The sequence below is a fragment of the Oreochromis niloticus genome, linkage group LG18 (genome assembly GCF_001858045.2).
Source record: "Oreochromis niloticus isolate F11D_XX linkage group LG18, O_niloticus_UMD_NMBU, whole genome shotgun sequence".
Lineage (NCBI taxonomy): Eukaryota > Metazoa > Chordata > Actinopteri > Cichliformes > Cichlidae > Oreochromis > Oreochromis niloticus.
Genome location: NC_031982.2, coordinates 36548087 through 36566518, shown reverse-complemented (window position 1 = coordinate 36566518; position 18432 = coordinate 36548087). Strand labels below are relative to the sequence as shown.

General features: G+C 40.5%; 1 protein-coding gene and 1 gene segment (V, D, J or C); one reads left to right on the top strand and one right to left on the bottom strand.

The window, feature by feature from the left end:
* Positions 1 to 1013: 1013 nt before the first annotated feature.
* LOC112842810 (immunoglobulin kappa variable 1-39-like) lies at positions 1014 to 1864 on the bottom strand. The segment is given in 2 exon segments: positions 1014 to 1502; positions 1611 to 1864. Coding segments are annotated over 2 exon segments (429 nt in total).
* A 1181-nt stretch (positions 1865 to 3045) lies between these two features.
* Positions 3046 to 12216, top strand: LOC102081028 (zinc finger protein 121). The gene is made up of 3 exons (XM_019357476.2): positions 3046 to 3316; positions 9827 to 10189; positions 11022 to 12216. The coding sequence occupies exons 1-3, from the start codon at positions 3145 to 3147 to the stop codon at positions 12092 to 12094; spliced, it is 1608 nt and encodes a 535-aa protein (XP_019213021.1). The 5' UTR covers positions 3046 to 3144; the 3' UTR covers positions 12095 to 12216.
* The last annotated feature ends 6216 nt before the right edge of the window (positions 12217 to 18432 follow it).

Genomic DNA, 18432 nt, shown 5'->3' with positions numbered 1-18432 from the left:
AGGTTTTTGTCATGCTCAGCTGCACTTATACTGTAGACAATAAGGACATCCAGGTAGGTAACAAAGTTTCTCTGATTCTGAAATAAGGAATAAAATCTCTTTGTGTCTGAACGTTCCTACAGTTGGTTTGTGGTTGATGTGGATTTGCTGCTCATGTGAATCCTCCCACAGTGTTTCATTAGCAGCTGTAACCACAGTGACTCTGATAAAACAGGAATTAGCAGAATCCATCTGATATGAAGCTGTGCTTTGAATACCACTTCCCTCCTCTTTGAAGAGTAGTCAGATATCTGTGTTCAGGTTTTTGTACAGCCTCTTCTACACTTTGTATCACTGTGTTTGTAGAGCACAGTAGTAGAGAGCTGTGTCTGCCAGGGTTAGGGCTGTTATGGTCAGATTAGTTGTTGTATCTGACGTTTCTGATTTATATCGATCATCAGGAATATACTCTCTAGTCCATGATCTTGCTTGTTTCCAGAGTATAAACTGAGGAGCCTGAAGGTCAGAATGATGTCTGTACCAGTGAAGCTCAACACCACCTGCATCTGTCTCATAGCTACATGTGAGTTTGACAGATTTTCCTTCTGTTTCAGTGACTTCATCTCGTTCAGCAGTAATTGAGTCTCCAGCTGTTAGTCCTGGAAGAGTAGAGAAAATGAAGCCATCAGACTAACATTATCCATGAGGCTGAGTATCTGTGAGTATTACTGTGTTTTTTTAAACAGCTTTTACTGCTGATTTCACTGAAGTTTCTCTGATTTCACACTTGAAATATTTTCTGTTTAATCATCACTCCAAACTTGAGCTCAAAGAAAATCCAAACTGGATCTGTAACGCTGTAAACATGTCTTTGAATTTCAGGTGTTCCTGTCAGAAACATACGTACCTACGAGAGCTGCAAAGATCCAAATCACAGCCAGTTTTTCCATTTTTCCAGAGGAGAAATGTTGGAAGTGATGTTCACTGGGAGTTAGCTGTGAGTGGTCTGATGTTCACAGCTGGAGTCAGACAGGTTTCTGTAGTCAGGAGGAGGAGGAGGCTCACATCACATTAACTTCACCTGAAGCTCTTCATCACAGCTGTGTGATATGTGTTAGTCTGTATCCTAACAAAGGTGTGTGGCTCCCTCTAGTGGATGTTGTGGAGTATTCTGTTGTCTTTGCTCCAAAGGTTTTTGTACAGAGTTTTGGTGTTTCCTGTCACTGTGGGCTGCAGAGCACAGTAGTACACAGCAGAGTCTGTCACTGCAGCAGAGGAAATTGTTATTTGTCTTCTGTCATCGAGCACTTTGAAAGACACTCTGGAGGATTCTCGTTTCATTAAATTCTTTGATCCCATGTGAGCGATCAGGAGCTCTGGTGCTTTTCCTGGATGTTGTCGATACCAGTAAAATTCATCGCTTTCATACGCTTGTTTGGAGTATCTGTAGGACAGAGTAACTGCGCTGCTTTCTAAACTGGACGTGTCTTCGTTGTCTGCAGTGAGTTCTTCACATCTGACTCCTAAAACGAGACAAATATGTTTTGTACAATGTCCCATTTTCTTCAGTGTAATCATATTTATCAATGACTAAAATATTTTTTAAATGTAAACATCACATAATAACGTACCTGTTAGAGAAGTCATCATCAGTAGAGAAATAAGATAACAGTCCAGTGGCAGCATGTTGGAAATCTTTAACCTTTGTGGTCTGTTAATGAAACGTGGAAGGTTTTCTCTCTTCTGTAGTTCAGTCACTCCTCCGTGCTCCTCCCTGAATCGCTGTTTCCTGTTTTATATATTTTTTCACTTCTTTCTTACACTTCCTGTTAGTGAACAGATAGAAGCACTTTAGCTTTCAGGCTGGATTCAGTGGGATGGATCACTTTTCCTGTTAGCAAATACATGAATAAATGTAAATGAAATGGAAACAGTTTTTCTTCCTTGTTATTTTTTCTGTAACTTTTTCACTGTTAAAACCAAAGATTTGCTGTCAGCAGGAGAAACAAGCTTCTTTCATTGTTCTTTTTGATCTGAGGGTTTGATGACAGACTCTTTTTGGCTTTTTACCTGCAAAGGTTTTGATCATTATTCCAGTAACAGGCGCTGCTGTTGACTCTTAACTGTCACTCAGTCTTTGGTGTGTTCATCATGTGCTTGTGTTTCAGAGCTACTCGGTCTCATGACCGGGCTGAAGCAGGCTTATTTTTAGTTGAAACTAAATATTTGCACAGATGCATTTTTTTATTTATGTGAGTTTTCTTCTGATCTCCTTTTGTCCCTGCAGTCCAGGAGGAACTCTGCAGCAGTCACAAGAGAGAGCAGCTTTTTCTAAAGGACGATACTGGTTTTGCATGAAATGTAAAAATCAGACTAAGCAAAACTCTTGTGATTAAGAGAGCAGCTGAAAGTAGCTTTATAATGATTTGTGAGCACCTTAAAGCCTATATATACGTAAAATATTATGAAGATAATATTTAATAATTATCTGACAAATCTGAGCTTGTTTCATTACTTATTGTCCCATCGTGGTTTGTTTGTTTGTTTGTTTGCTTGTTTTAAGTGAGGATGGGACAACAATAGACTGGAAAAGTGTAATTCAACAGAAGAAGAGGCTGAACAGGTGACATTAACTAGCTGCTTTATTCCGAGAGAGGCTGAGAGTGTCAGAGTTAGAGGGATCCATCACTCTGTGAAAGGAATCAAACAATCATGTTTCTCAGATTATCGATTTCATCATCTACAGTTCATCACATCATTAAAAGATTCAGAGAGTCTGAAGAACAGTATGAATGTTGGTGAGTTTTAAAAATGCCTGATTGGATGTTTAATGTATTCAAGCTGATGGACATTTACAGCTGACAGCTGTAACTCTGATGAGCTCCATCACAAATATCTGAGTCTGATTATTTGTCTTTTATTTGGACGTGAACTTTATTTACAGATGAATCTGTTCATACGGGATGCAGAAATAATATCCCAACTAAAACTGTACGATAGATTTTATGTCCTGTTCTGTCGGAACTTAACTGTGCGACACTAGACGGAAGTGAACAATGCAAAAGCGGAAGTAGTGTTAGCTGTCTGCGTGACTGAGCTGGAGGTTGGTTATGTTGTTGTGTGAGCCGAGTGTGAGAGCTGAGTGTGTGAGCTGTGGCAGTAACAATGTCTTCAGTTCAGTATCTGAGAGAGTTTATCAACGAGCGACTAACTGCTGCTGCTGAACAAATATTCTTGGAGTTTGAAAAAACGATCGTCCAGTACGAGGAAGAGATCGACCGTCAGCGCAGACTGCTGGATATCACCTGGAAACCCCAAATCAAGCTGCACAGGACAGGTGAGTGTCACTCTGATGGGGGATGAACACATGATGCCGTAGTAACACCATCTACGCTTAAAATAATTTTACATGGTTACGTGCGGTTCAATATGCGGCCGCATTTCACGATGCATTTACGTGCAGCTCGAAAATTCACAATGTTTTCCAAAAGGTTGTTTCCTCTTCCTGTTGGGATGAACACATCTGTTAGTACGTCGTCGTTCCTCTTGATGCAGTGTTTGATATCATTCAGTGGCAAAAGCACAAAGTAGGTTTTTATCTCAAAATAATTCAGTCTATTTTTGATCATCAAATTCCACAAGATTTAACACGTGATAACGTTCATGTTTTACCAAAACTGAAAGGGAAATACAAAATACACACTATGGGCACAATTATGCATTTCTAAGAATATAACAACCAAGCTGTTATCAGCTGTTATCAATGATAACCCTACATTCTTATCCAAGCCGTCCTCGGGTGAATCCAGGATCATTTTCAAGTTTAATATCTGTCCAGATCTGAAATTATTACATCCTAGAAATCACAAGATTTCCCCTGTTCACTGCTGCAATCAGCACATATTCAACCATTTATAAAAAATGAAAACCAGAAGTGTTTTCTGATTAAACATGTTCGCAGGTTCATCTATGATCATTTTCAAGTCTTATTATGAGACAATAATAATAAAAGCACCATGGATTACTTTACATTTCAGTGTCTTTAACTAGCAGCAATAAAAACCAACTCTTTAGAATAGAGGAAAATACTATATTATTATTATTGTTGTTGTTGTTGTTGTAAGAATGGTCTACAGCTGTTTTGTCTCTGAAGGTAGTTAAAAATGTCTCAGCACATAAATTCTTCTCCTTGATTTAATATGATCGAGTGCTTTCTCCGTTTTTTTCATTGATTAATATAAGCTGAGTTTTTCTTTTCTGTGTGTGATTGTGTTTTATGCAGATCAAATGCATGTCAGTGTCACTATTGTCTCCTGGCAACTAACTGTGCTGATTATAAAAATCATAAATAGTCTCGTGGCTGGTTTCCCTCCTGATGTCTGTATGATATCAGTCCAGATGCATTTTCCTCCTTATGCACCAATCAGCTAGGGCTGCACGATTTTGCATAAAATGAGAATCACGATTTTTTTGCTTAGAATTGAGATCACGATTCTCTCACGATTTTCTTTTCCTATATAAATATTTATTGCACTTATTAACTGCACATCAACTTCGTAACAGTTGAAACTGAACATAAAAACAATAAATAAACATAAAAACAATAAATGCCTCACATTTTGTGGTTGCCGCAAAATGTTGTACTGCTTGAAATTCTGTCTCCACTGTTGCTCGACACTGCGTGTATAGAGCAGGTAGTGCAACAATAGAAAAATAGTTGCGGGACGGCACTGTGTAGCGTTTGTCTAGGGTGTTGATCATTTTCCTAAATCCCTCGTTTTGCATAGTGTTGATATATCTTTGGTCAGGTGATGAGTAATAGCCTCCGTAATTTCTTTGCGCCTGCGGGAGTTCGACGTGTATCCGGTTGTTAAGTGATGACTTCCTACTTCCGGGCCTAAAGTAGTCTGCGTTTAATATGGCTTTTGGTAAATTTATTGGTATCGTGGGAATACTCTGAAATATCATGTTTGGGCCATATTACCCATTCCTGCACCAAGTGGGTCCTCAGTTGCGCACTGATTTGGGATGCAGACAATAAAACACACGGTATAGGGATTAGTAGCAAAACCTGAATTAAGCCATCTTCAGGACTTTCAGCCATCTGTCACTTTCTTAGTGACAATGGCATACACAATTAATCATCTCGCTGCCAGTTAATGATCATTGCCATGACAGAAGAAACAGCTGATGCTCTGTTAAAGCATGTTTAAAAAGCACCTTATATACAGATGTGCAAATAGTTTTTGACTGCCTGGCTTATTTTTTCACGTTTCTTGTTGCCTTTGTATTGTACGCATGGTAGAATCCTGAAGTCGACATCGAGTCATCATTTACAGCTGTGGTCAGAAGTTTACATCATGGGTATGAATGTGATGGTAAATTTGACATACAGCATACATCTTTAATGACGTAAAAGAAATCAACACAGGGACAAAAATTATACACACAGGCTCAAATATATACAAACACTAACTTAAATGTTTTACAAAGTGGTGCCGAAGGTTCTACAATGTCTTTAAACTTGACACAGTCAAAGCCTATTTACTTCTCATTGGTGATCATGATTGATGGCTTTTGTGTTGTTAACATGTTTAATGTTTTGTATTTTCTTCTATTTAATCTCAAAAAGCTCCTAAAAACAGTCAGTGATCACCGTTGACCTCCCTCGGCTTTTAATACCGCTAATCATTTATTTAAGCTCAGTTTTTAAAACCTTACGATGTAACTACAGCACAGCCCATGCAGCAGTATATGAATGACTAACCTCGTATTGTGGATGGATTATCTCACTTGTTCTCCTGACTGAAGTTTGGTCCTTTTACAGCATCCTGCCATGCAATTACATTTGTTCCTGACCACCGAGAACACTCACGTTAACTTTTATTGAGTGGAAAAAAAGTTAGCTTGTTTATATTATGCTAACATAGCTGTGTCGCTAGCGGTCACGTAGCACATCATTATATACCAGCTAGCCAAACTTCAGTAACCCTACAAACGTCACTGCTGTTTAGTTTTGTCTTCATTTATGTTGGAAGTGATAGCAGAGCTGTACGTTTGAATTTGTTTCTAAACCCCCGCAGTCAGGACATGCTATATTGTATTTAGATAGAAGCTAGCGAGCTAACTTCCTGCTAACTTCTAACGCCGTTAAATGTCATAAATTCCGTTTTCATGGATGCCTGGATGTTAAACTCAATTGTTACACCTGGTAGAGCACAACGCTGATCATTTTATTAAAGATGAAAGACTTTAGACAGTTTTTCAACTCTCCGTAATGCCACAGTGATCGTTTGATATATGGACCTGCAGCAGAGTTTAGGCCCAGACACGGCCAGTGACGTCAGACTGAACAACTGGATAGGGAAGCGCTGTAAGGTTCCCGTTATTGATGTTTGTGTGGTTGACCGGGACGGATTTTCTCCTGTCACTTTCTCGTGTTCTCCGTTGTTTTTTCCCTGCCAATTTGAGCATCACGGCACAGCTTCTGTATCACGTGGTATAAGGCTCCGCCCTTGTCATTTGTTGTGCAGGAAGAGTGAGCGCTTGTTTTCATGCAGATTACGTCCCGGATCAAAATGCGGCACAATCGTCTTTTTTTTTTTTTTTTTTTTTAAATCGTTGTCATTTGGAAATGAGATCGCACATAAGTATGAATCGAGATCGCGATTTTCTAACGATTAATCGTGCAGCCCTACAATCAGCTGCAGGCACCTTGTTGACTCTGTCAGGTTGTAAGGGGGTTGCAGCTGTGATGGAGGAAGCACAGGTGGAGGCAGGCATTTTCTTCACCTGACGTGCAATTTCTTTACAAAAACCCACAGTGATGGCCACACAGGCCGGTGGTACGAACGACCAGAAACGAACTTGTACAAACAAATTAAGAACTGTCAAAAACAAAACAAAAACAAAGGAAACAAAAGAATGAATAAATCAACTAAACACAATCCCACAGGCTGTCTCCGTGGCTACTGGGCTTTACTCTTACCACTCCACCTTGAGCTCCTCTTCAGGAGCAAAACTCAGGCTTACAAAGCTCAAGCTCCTCCCCCAGAACAAACCACGCAAGTGCTGATGTTATGTCTGGCACTGAAGCCCCGAGGCCTGTGTTGATTAAAAGGGGCGTGTCCAAATGAAACCAGTGTCGAGGTCCGTATTGTTAATATCATGTGACCAAAGATAATCGAGGCCCCGTTTCTCTGAAAAGCTGCGACTGCCTCGTTATGTGATTCGAGCTGCTGGAATGACTTGAGAATTAGTTTTATGCATGAACGGGATCTGAGATGATTCTGAGGATCATCACGAGCGTGAACAGAGACTGTAAGCACATTTATGGAGCCACCAAAAATATCAGCAGTTAGGAAGCATTTTGACATGCTATCGCCCAATAATGACATCATCTTCAATCAGTCTCAGAGAGGAGGTTATTAAGTGTGTGTGTGTGTGTGTGTGTGTGTGTGTGTGTGTGTGTGTGTGTGTGATCCCTAAGGAAATTATTTACTTAGGACTTAACCCTCTGGGGTCCAGGGTATAATTGGCCGTTTTTGACTACTTTTGATGTTTCCTCTACATTTCACCTTTAAACTATTTACTCTGCCTTGTTTGGTATCATTCTTTTCAGCCCAACCTCAAATATCTGAATTTGGAGTTATTTTGTTGTTTCGACATACTGTATTAGCACAATTGATCTAAATTCTGACAAAAAAACTTAAAATCCAAGTAGAAAAAAGTTATATTTCTTACTGTAAAAACCACAAATATGATTGACGAATCATTTTCATAACTTGAAATGCAAATAGAAATTGTACATTTCTAAAAATTATGCACAAGTTTTGCAAATAACAAAGTTATATGGCACTATTTACCTAAAAGTGCAGCCAAGGCCTAAGGGTTTTTTTTTTTAATATAACCATTTAAGACTATTTACAGAACAATCAGGTGTGCTGCATCAAATAAGATGCCACATAAATTATTTGTGCCACTTCAAAAAAGAGTTTGTGTTCACTCTAAGACAGAGGAGAGCAGCACAGGGATAAACCTGCAGGTCTGACAGCAGGAAGTGTATCAGTCCTGTTTTCCACGTGGAGACAGCGTTTACACCACAGTCTGCCTTTGGTGGCTTTTTTTGGACCAACTGTGACATTTATCAGTAGAACTGACACACAAAGCAAAACAACGACAACACTACACGCCTTCAAGCCTCCAAACACGCTAAACGTCACCAATCTTTCACGTATCAAAACTCGCTCTGTCTTTCTTTTGCTCACTCGCTCTCTCTCTCGCCGGTGTCACTCCTAAAATTTCCCCTCTTCCCAAACAACCAAATGCCATGTTGCCATTATAATTTTTTTTGATTGGTTGACATATGTCTATGAAGGTTCTCACTCATCCAGGTCATCGTAGTCAAAGGAGTTTGCAAAGAAAAGCGTCTGGACTTCTTTAAGTTGCTTGAGCGACCATCTTTGAACAGAGGCGGTGGTTTACGACACCAACTGTCTGCCATCTATAATCCAGTTTTGAGTTCCCTCCCCAGACGACTTAACGCCCACTCACATCCTGGGCCATCTGACCTCAGGAATTCACATGACAAGGTGGGGCCAGGTTTCACAATGAGCTCACCCGAAACCCTGGCTGATTAGGTCCCACACCCGCTTTCACACCTTGGCGCATGTGATTAGAGGATCACCAGGGGGTCCTTTGTCCCTCTTTGGGGGGAAACTCCCACTGGGTTTAAATCTGGGACTCTCGACCATTTGACCTTAGAACTGAAGAAGCTTCTCGGATGAGAGGTGAAACGTCTTCAAGCAACTTAAAGAAGTCCAGACGCTTTTCTTTGCAAACTCCTTTGATTGGTTGACATAGTACATTTTTCCACTAATAGAGAAGGGGCGTTTTTTTTTCTTTCTTTTTTTCACTCGCAAGTGGAGAGTATTTGCTAGTGCTGTCCTTGGAAAATGCTGTTTTCTTCCCGCTGTAAACGCCTCTGTTTTATTCAGAACATCAGGTGCATTTTTTATTATAAATCTGGTTTTAAGTGGCCTATCAACATGATTTAAAACTGGTATATAGTTTGAAGTCCGCACTTTTAACCCGAGTTGAAATGCAGACTTGGTCGCTGCATCTTGTTGCTGTGTTGTCTCAAATTTGTCATGTGATTTTGACACGCTGGTGTGTCGGTCGACCCCCAAGGGTTAAACTAGTGAAGGAGCCTTATTAGCATCACATTCGCAACTAAAACAACAACTAGTTTTTTTCTAGCTAGATGTAATAAAGCAAGAGAAACTGCCATTCTAGTATGTTGTGAGCTATATGCAGTCTTAGTCCTCTAGAGAGGACGGGTTACCCCGTGACACAGCTGATTTTAACAGCATTACTTAAGAGCCACCTTCACTGGTGACATCACAGCACTGTAAAAGGAGGAAGTGTTGGATTTCCTCCACCTGTGACTGTCTGCTGGACGTCTCCACAAACAGAGGAACAAATGCAGTTTTTCTCAGGCTGTTTTCTCTCTTTCTACTCGGAGCGTGCTTTGTTGGAGCTGTGCTCTTCATCCACTGCTGATGGAGGCGTTTATTGAACCTGCATGTGTGAAATGTTTTAATGCTCCAATTCAGCCTTCACGTCAAAGTGGTGTGATTGGCTTTAGAGACAACTCAGCAGAGCTACAATTTAATCAGTCTACAAAGAGCTGAAGCTAAGATGATCCTTTATTTTCTAGAGCTCAAACTTTAATTAAGGACCTGCCTCAGACACAATCATTCCACAATTTTAAATGCAGTAATAAAAAATGAATGAGTCCAGAGTTTATCATCATCACTTTTTTGCATGTGTCTTTTTGTTTCTGCAGAACTCCCACAGCATTATGGCTGTAAGAAGACGAGCTCCAGTGTGGACCAGGAGGAACCAGAACCTCCACAGATTAAAGAGGAACAGGAGGAACTGTGCAGCAGTCAGGGGGGAGAGCAGCTGGGACTGAAGGAGGAGACGGATACCTTTATGGTGACTGCTGCTGAAAGAGAGCACAGTGAACCAGAACCACACAGGGAGCAGCTCCTCTCTCAGGATCCTGATACATTAATGTTTATTCAGTCCAAATCTAAAGAAATATTAGCAGATATTAATGAATCTGTCCAGTACGAGGAAGAGATCGACCGTCAGCGCAGACTGCTGGATATCACCTGGAAACCCGACATCAAGCTGCACAGGACAGGTGAGTGTCCCTCTGAGGGAGGATCCTAATCACAGCTCTGCGGGACATTTATGATTGTGAGGACTTTTTGGAGATGTGAGCTAACAAAGAGCAAACAGAGGACAGGACTGCACTGTGCTCCATTTATTCTCCAACTGCTCCCTAAGTGAAAGCCAGTCATTTATGTATCTGAGCAGCTGAGACACTGTTCAGATACAGGAGGGGGCCTGAGAGTGTGATCCAAAATTTCCATCTCTGCTCCTTACTTTATAATCCAAATACGACTTTCTGCTGTAATCATTTCTTCAGGATGGTACATCAGTTCTTTCTGAATCACAGCCCCTCACTGGTCTACAGATGTCTCACCCCTCCCTCCCTCTCCATACTGTAAATGGTCTTTTCTTAATACCATGTGAGTCAGGTTCATACTTGCATATTTCTTAGTTCATTCTTGACAAGTTCACCAATTAGTCCAGACTTTAAAGGACTTGAGGACTGACTGTGGTTATTTTATGATTGAAACAGTGTTGTACTCAATGACATCACAGCTCAGCTCCAGTGTACCTTTCTCTTTTCCCCTGAATATTTACATTGGAAATCGCCACTGATACATCTAATTGATAGAGTTCTTTAAAAAATTATTATTATCATCACTTTTTTCCTATTAAAAAAAATTGGGAAGGTTGCAATAAAGACTGGACTGACATCAGTGATCATTGACCAGAAATGGAAGTTTTTTGTGTATTTCTGAGCAACACGTTCATGTTGTAGGAGATTATTTTGCTAGTATATTTACTGAGATGGTTTTCTACCACACCACTTCTCTTTTTGTCTTCTCCTTTCATCCCTCCAGACGTCCCACAGCAGCATGTCTTTAAAGAGGAGGAGGTTCATACTGACCAGCACCTCTGGAACCAGGAGAGGAGCTCCAGTCTGGACCAGGAGGAACCAGAACCTCCACAGATTAAAGAGGAACAGGAGGAACTGTGCAGCAGTCAGGAGGGAGAGCAGCTGGGACTGAAGGAGGAGACTGATACCTTTATGGTTACTGCTACTTATGAGGAAAGTGAACAGAATGACCCAGAATCAAACAGCAATCATCTCCTCTCTCATAGCTCTGCTGTTGCTGAGAGCCAAAATCAGGAAGGAAGCATGGATGTAGATTCAGGGTCAACTAGAAATAGAAACAAAAGTCAAAACAATGTAGTAGATTCCCCTACGTCAAAGAATCAGTGTAACTCTGACAAATGTAAAAAGTCTTTAGAATGTGATATATGTGGAAAAGTTTTTAAGCAGAATTATGAAATGAAAAGACATTACACAGTTCACACAGGTGAGAAACCGTATTTTTGCAAAACTTGTGGGAAAGGTTTTACTCAGAGGGGTGCTTTGACTTACCACATGAGAATTCACACAGGTGAGAAACCATATTCTTGTAAAACATGTGGGAAAATGTTTGCATACAGTAGCGATTCACTGAAGCACAGGCGAATTCACACAGGTGAGAAACCATATCCTTGTAAAACCTGTTTGAAAATGTTTGCCTGTAGCAGTTCTTTATCTATCCACATGAGAACTCACACAGGCGAGAAACCTTATCATTGTAAAACATGTGGTAAAATGTTTGCATCTAGAAATTATTTGTTAAAGCACACGCGAACTCATACAGGTGAGAAACCTTATCTGTGTAACAGCTGTGGGAAAATGTTTGCATGTAATAGTTCATTATTGAAGCACATGAGAACTCACACAGGTGAGAAGCCTTATACTTGTAAAACATGCGGGAAAATGTTCAGATGTAGTAGTCATTTATTAGTGCATATAAGAACTCACACAGGTGAGAGGCCATATCATTGTAAAACTTGTGGGAAAATGTTCATGTCTAGTAGTCATTTGTTGCGCCACATGAAAACTCACACAGGCTAGAAGTTGTAGTCTTTGTACAGAAAAAATATTGTCATGGAAGCCAAGCTTGAAAAAACTGCACTTAGAACACTTGAAAATGTGTAAGTTTGTTACATGTGAGATAGGTCTAACCTTTTCCTGAACTTTCAGACATAACAGTGTTGAAGTTCAGATTTTTGCGTTTTGGATTTTTTTTTTCTTTTACTTGCCGCATATTTGATAGCTGACAATTTCTGTTTTGTGGAATTAAAAGTCGTGTGAAAATTATATAAAATAATATATAGAAGCTATTTTTTGTGTGTGCATCAATTAATTTTCTTCTGCTCTCCAACCCCACCAGGAGCTTGGCTTACCTGACTTATCTTGCAGGTGAAACATGTTCTCGACTCTTTTCAGTTTGCTTACCAGCCTGTTGTGGTTGTGGTCAAAAATTCTTGAAAAAGTAGTTATAAAAAAGCTAACAGATCATTTTCAGAGGAATGGCTTATTTGAAGAGTTTCAGTCAGGTTTCAGAGCTCATCACAGCACAGAAACAGCTTTAGTGAAGGTTACAAATGATCTTCTTATGGCCTCTGACAGTGGACTCATCTCTGTGCTTGTCCTGCTAGACCTCAGTGCTGCGTTCGATACTGTCGACCATAATATCCTATTAGAGCAATCGGAGCATGGAGTTCCACAGGCTTCAGTGCTAGGACCAATTCTGTTTACATTATACACGCTTCCCTTAGGCAGTATCATTAGAAGACATAGCATACATTTTCACTGCTATGTAGACGAAACCCAACTTTATGTATCCATGAAGCCAGATAACACATACTGTCAATAGAAAATTGTATACAGCAAATACAGACTGTTATGTCTGTTCTCATATGCCCAGCACATCGACACACCCCACACTATATGGTGACTATATGAACAACACTCAAGCAAACTGTGCAGCCAGCTTCGCTGGCATTGGATTCCAACACAGCCGAATCATCACCAACGACACAATCCCACATGCTGTTGGACTTAGTAATGGAACGTGATCAACTCTTCTGGATCGATTTCAACGTGACAAACCAGAATACATCCATCCACTTCCCAGTGTTTCTGGACCAACTCCCAGGGAAGAACCACTCCATGTGTTATCAACAAGAGAAAGGTAACACACCCGTTGGAAACACCACAAACTGTGTCCAAACTGCAGGCCTCGGAGAGGGCGCTCCTGTGAATATGAGTGGACCTAACGGCACGTACTGGGTGCAAGGAATGGCCTGGCTATGTGGACAACGGGCATATTTCATACTGCCCCCAGGCTGGACAGGAACGTGTGCTCCTATATTCCTGTCAGACCACACTTTCAGGATGACCGCAGTAAACACCACTTCTACAGCACGCCGGAAAAGAAGATCTACGTTCCCTAAACTTCAACCACATGACCCGATATGGGGAAGTAACGTACCCAAGGAATTCAAACTGTGGACTACCGGACAGAAAGTACCCCACACGTTGTTCCTCTGGGTGGGAACCGGAAAAAACATGCTGAGGATCGAAACTCTGGACTACCGCTTTGGACTCTTCTTGAACGCTTCGTGCAAGATCAGCGAACAGCAGAATCAGGAAATCAATGCATTACGGATCACAGTGATGCAACATCGAGTAGCTTTGGACATGATACTAGCAGAGAAAGGGGGACTTTGCGTCCTCTTCAACAACACCTGCTGCACTTACATACCAGACAATGTACACTCATCAAACATGACTGATGCCCTGAACGCCTTGAGACAGATCCAGCAGGCCCAAAATCAGGACTACAGGGAGTGCAGAATTATTAGGCAAATGAGTATTTTGTCCACATCATCCTCTTCATGCATGTTGTCTTACTCCAAGCTGTATAGGCTCGAAAGCCTACTACCAATTAAGCATATTAGGTGATGTGCATCTCTGTAATGAGAAGGGGTGTGGTCTAATGACATCAACACCCTATATCAGGTGTGCATAATTATTAGGCAACTTCCTTTCCTTTGGCAAAATGGGTCAAAAGAAGGACTTGACAGGCTCAGAAAAGTCAAAAATAGTGAGATATCTTGCAGAGGGATGCAGCAGTCTTAAAATTGCAAAGCTTCTGAAGCGTGATCATCGAACAATCAAGCGTTTCATTCAAAATAGTCAACAGGGTCGCAAGAAGCGTGTGGAAAAACCAAGGCGCAAAATAACTGCCCATGAACTGAGAAAAGTCAAGCGTGCAGCTGCCAAGATGCCACTTGCCACCAGTTTGGCCATATTTCAGAGCTGCAACATCACTGGAGTGCCCAAAAGCACAAGGTGTGCAATACTCAGAGACATGGCCAAGGTAAGAAAGGCTGAAAGACGACCACCACTGAACAAGACGCACAAGCTGAAACGTCAAGACTGGCCCAAGAAATATCTCAAGACTGATTTTTCTAAGGTTTTATGGACTGATGAAATGAGAGTGAGTCTTGATGGGCCAGATGGATGGGCCCGTGGCTGGATTGGTAAAGGGCAGAGAGCTCCAGTCCGACTCAGACACCAGCAAGGTGGAGGTGGAGTACTGGTTTGGGCTGGTATCATCAAAGATGAGCTTGTGGGGCCTTTTCGGGTTGAGGATGGAGTCAAGCTCAACTCCCAGTCCTACTGCCAGTTTCTGGAAGACACCTTCTTCAAGCAGTGGTACAGGAAGAAGTCTGCATCCTTCAAGAAAAACATGATTTTCATGCAGGACAATGCTCCATCACACGCGTCCAAGTACTCCACAGCGTGGCTGGCAAGAAAGGGCATAAAAGAAGAAAAACTAATGACATGGCCTCCTTGTTCACCTGATCTGAACCCCACTGAGAACCTGTGGTCCATCATCAAATGTGAGATTTACAAGGAGGGAAAACAGTACACCTCTCTGAACAGTGTCTGGGAGGCTGTGGTTGCTGCTGCACGCAATGTTGATGGTGAACAGATCAAAACACTGACAGAATCCATGGATGGCAGGCTTTTGAGTGTCCTTGCAAAGAAAGGTGGCTATATTGGTCGCTGATTTGTTTTTGAATGTCAGAAATGTATATTTGTGAATGTGGAGATGTTATATTGGTTTCACTGGTAAAAATAAATAATTGAAATGGGTATATATTTGTTTTTTGTTAAGTTGCCTAATAATTATGCACAGTAATTGTTCAATAATAAAATTATTCCTCAAAAATACAACTTGCCTAATAATTCTGCACTCCCTGTATGTGAGTAATACAAGTGACTGGTTTTCTTGGCTTTACACTGGCTCCTGGCTACAGGTGCTAAAAAGACCACTACTACCTTTTCACTGTGCAATACTTTTTGTTAATAACCAACGGTGCAATAGACTTCAATACTTGAAATACTTGCAATTCCCTTGTATTCTTATTTATTCTATTTATCCCTTTTGTATACTCTTATTTATATATGTCTCTGTATTTATATATGTATATATAGTATTCTGCTCACATTCTGTAACTTCTGTCGGTGCTGTGCTATTTGGAAACCGATTTTTGCAGTTAATAGGATTAATACAGTTCTATCTTATCTTATCTTACTCATCGGAGTTGGAGTATTTTTACTTTTATTTTGTGTTTTTGGAACATGTATCCTGCCATGTCTAAAACTCATGATTAACTGCATAATCGTTTCAACTGTAGCTGCATACATAGCCGTGATTAATGATGATGTGACAGAAAATGTACAACAAGATGTTACATACTGATATCTCACTTAAAAGTTATACTGACAACAGGAGGGAATGTCAATAGAAAATTGTATTTTTTAGTCAGTATAAGCTTTTAATGATACAAGTTTACTTGTGATAGAATGCTGCATGATGATCATTTCCTAGCTTAGAACTGATTGTACTTTTCATTGTTTTGGACTGATTGTTCTTTATAAAACGTGTTCTGATATTTGTATCTGAACCTTCCCACAGCGATAGTAAGAAGTCAAACAAGCAGTTCTGACCTCGCACACACACACAATCACATACGCATATGCTCACGTCACTGAACAAATGTATTCATTTTTCTTGTGTATAAATAAAGGCAAGTGCAAGAGCAGAGCGCACTTCACAGGGCCCCACTCTGATGTGAGCGTTCTGTGAAACGCCCTTGCAAGTTAAAACTGCAGCGTCTGTGTGTGTCTTCACTCTTAGACTCTCAGCTGAAGAAGTGTCATTTAGAATAAATCTCTTGACACATACCAATTAAATTGAAGGAATTTCTTAAAGACATAAGACCCGGAGGACATCTAATTTTCTGCTTATTAATTCAGATCAAACTGAGGTTATTGTACTCGGCCCTGAAAATCTAAGAAATATGGTATCTAACTAGTTTCTTACTCTGGATGGCATTACCTTGGCCTCCAGAAACACTGAGGAACCTTGGAGTCATTTTTGACCACGATATGTCCTTCAATGCACACACAGTCCTGATCAAAAGTTCAAGACCTCTTAAAAATGGCAAAAAATCATATTGTGCATGGTTGGATCTTAACAAGGTTCTAAGTAGAGCTTCAACATGCAAATCTGTCCAAAAATGTGAATTTATTGTCATTTTCTTTCAGGTGTCAGAAAATGACAGTGTCATGACTTTGTGATGGCAAAAGCAAAAAAGAAACTACCTTTTTGAACGTGGTCGGGTTGTTGAACTCTATAAGCAGGTTCTCACAGCCCGCCATCGCTGCTGAGGTGGGACCCCAGATGGACCATCCTGCGTGTTCCCCTGATCTAAATCCAATTGAGAACTTTTGGGGATGGATGGCAAGGGAAGTTTACAAAAATGGACAACAGTTCCAGGCAGTAGATGTCTTCGTGTGGCCGTCTTCGACCTTCAGAGACACATTCCAGCTCACCTCATGGAAATGCTTGCATCAATCATGCCGCAACTAACTTTTGAAGTGATTAACAATAACGGTGGAGCTGCTCATTACTGAGTTCATGTTTGGAACTTTATGGTTCATGGGGTTTTTTTTGAGGTGTGCTCCTAAACTTTTGATCGGCTGTAACAGCCTGTTTCAGTTTAAGCGTTGTTTTCAATAAATTGCATGCTCAAAAAATGTTGTCTCACTCCCATTTCTTCTTTTTGCATGTTAAAGCTTGACTTGGAACCTTGTTAAGATCCAACCATGAAAAATATGATTTTTTTCAAATGGTCTTAAACTTTTGATCTGGACTGTATTAAACAAACATGTAAGACTGCTTTCTTCCATTTGCGCAACATCTCTAAAGTTAGAAATATCCTGTCTCAGAGTGATGCTGAAAAACTAGTTCATGCATTTATTACTTCCAGGCTGGACTACTGTAATTCATTATTATCAGGAAGTCCTAAAACTCCCTGAAAAGCCTTCAGTTAATCCAAAATGCTGCAGCAAGAGTCCTGACAGGGACTAGAAAGAGAGAGCAGATTTCTCCTGTACTGGTGTCTCTTCTAGATAAATGGACTGGTATAGCTTGCCTCAATCACAAAAGCACTTCTTTGATCTTTCTGTATAACATTCACACACAGATGGATGCACTGGAGAGCACCATAGGGTTAGTCAAAGGAGCTTGTAAGGAAAGCGTCTGGACTTCTTTAAGTTGCTTGAAGACGTCCCAGATAGCAAGACGACATTGAATCTATGTTGATTTTTCATCCGAACCGTCGTATATGGTCGGGGTTAAAATGCCAATGTTGTAACAACATTGAAATACTGTGGTAAACCGACGGTCTTACTATAGAGACGTTGTAACGATGTTGATTCACCGTTGTTTTTTTGTCATTGATATTTGATCTATTTATAGTCGACCAGGTGACAACAACAACGTCGAGAAAACGTCTATTTATAGTTGACGATCATTCGGCTCCGGTCACCATCAAAAACCATCGATTTGTAGTTGAGCATTAAATTGCACTGCAACTGATCGGGTATAAAGTACCAGAGAAAGTAGATTTATTGTTCATTTGTTATCAATGACTTGGTCTAGTTCACCAGCTTTAAAAAATCGTGTCTACGTGCAATTTATGTATAGTTGACCGGGAAATTAAAGCAGCGATCACTTGGACTATTCCGCAGCACCCCTCTCACATTGGTACATCCCCCCAGGTATTCATTGTCTTCTACAGTAGAGCGGGACATTTGATTTACTCTCAGCAGAATTGACCGGAGAAGGCATCAGTTCATGCACTGCGCTGGCCTGCACCGCGATTAGTATAAGGTAAGAATGAATGATTTTTTTTCCTACTCGTTATTTCCATGTTTGCATTTGAATAACAGTAAAAAACTCGTTAATGTTATACATTAACGAGTTTTTTTTACTGTTATTTACGTTGCTCCCACAAAATGTGGGAACCCGAAATTGTGTCTACTTC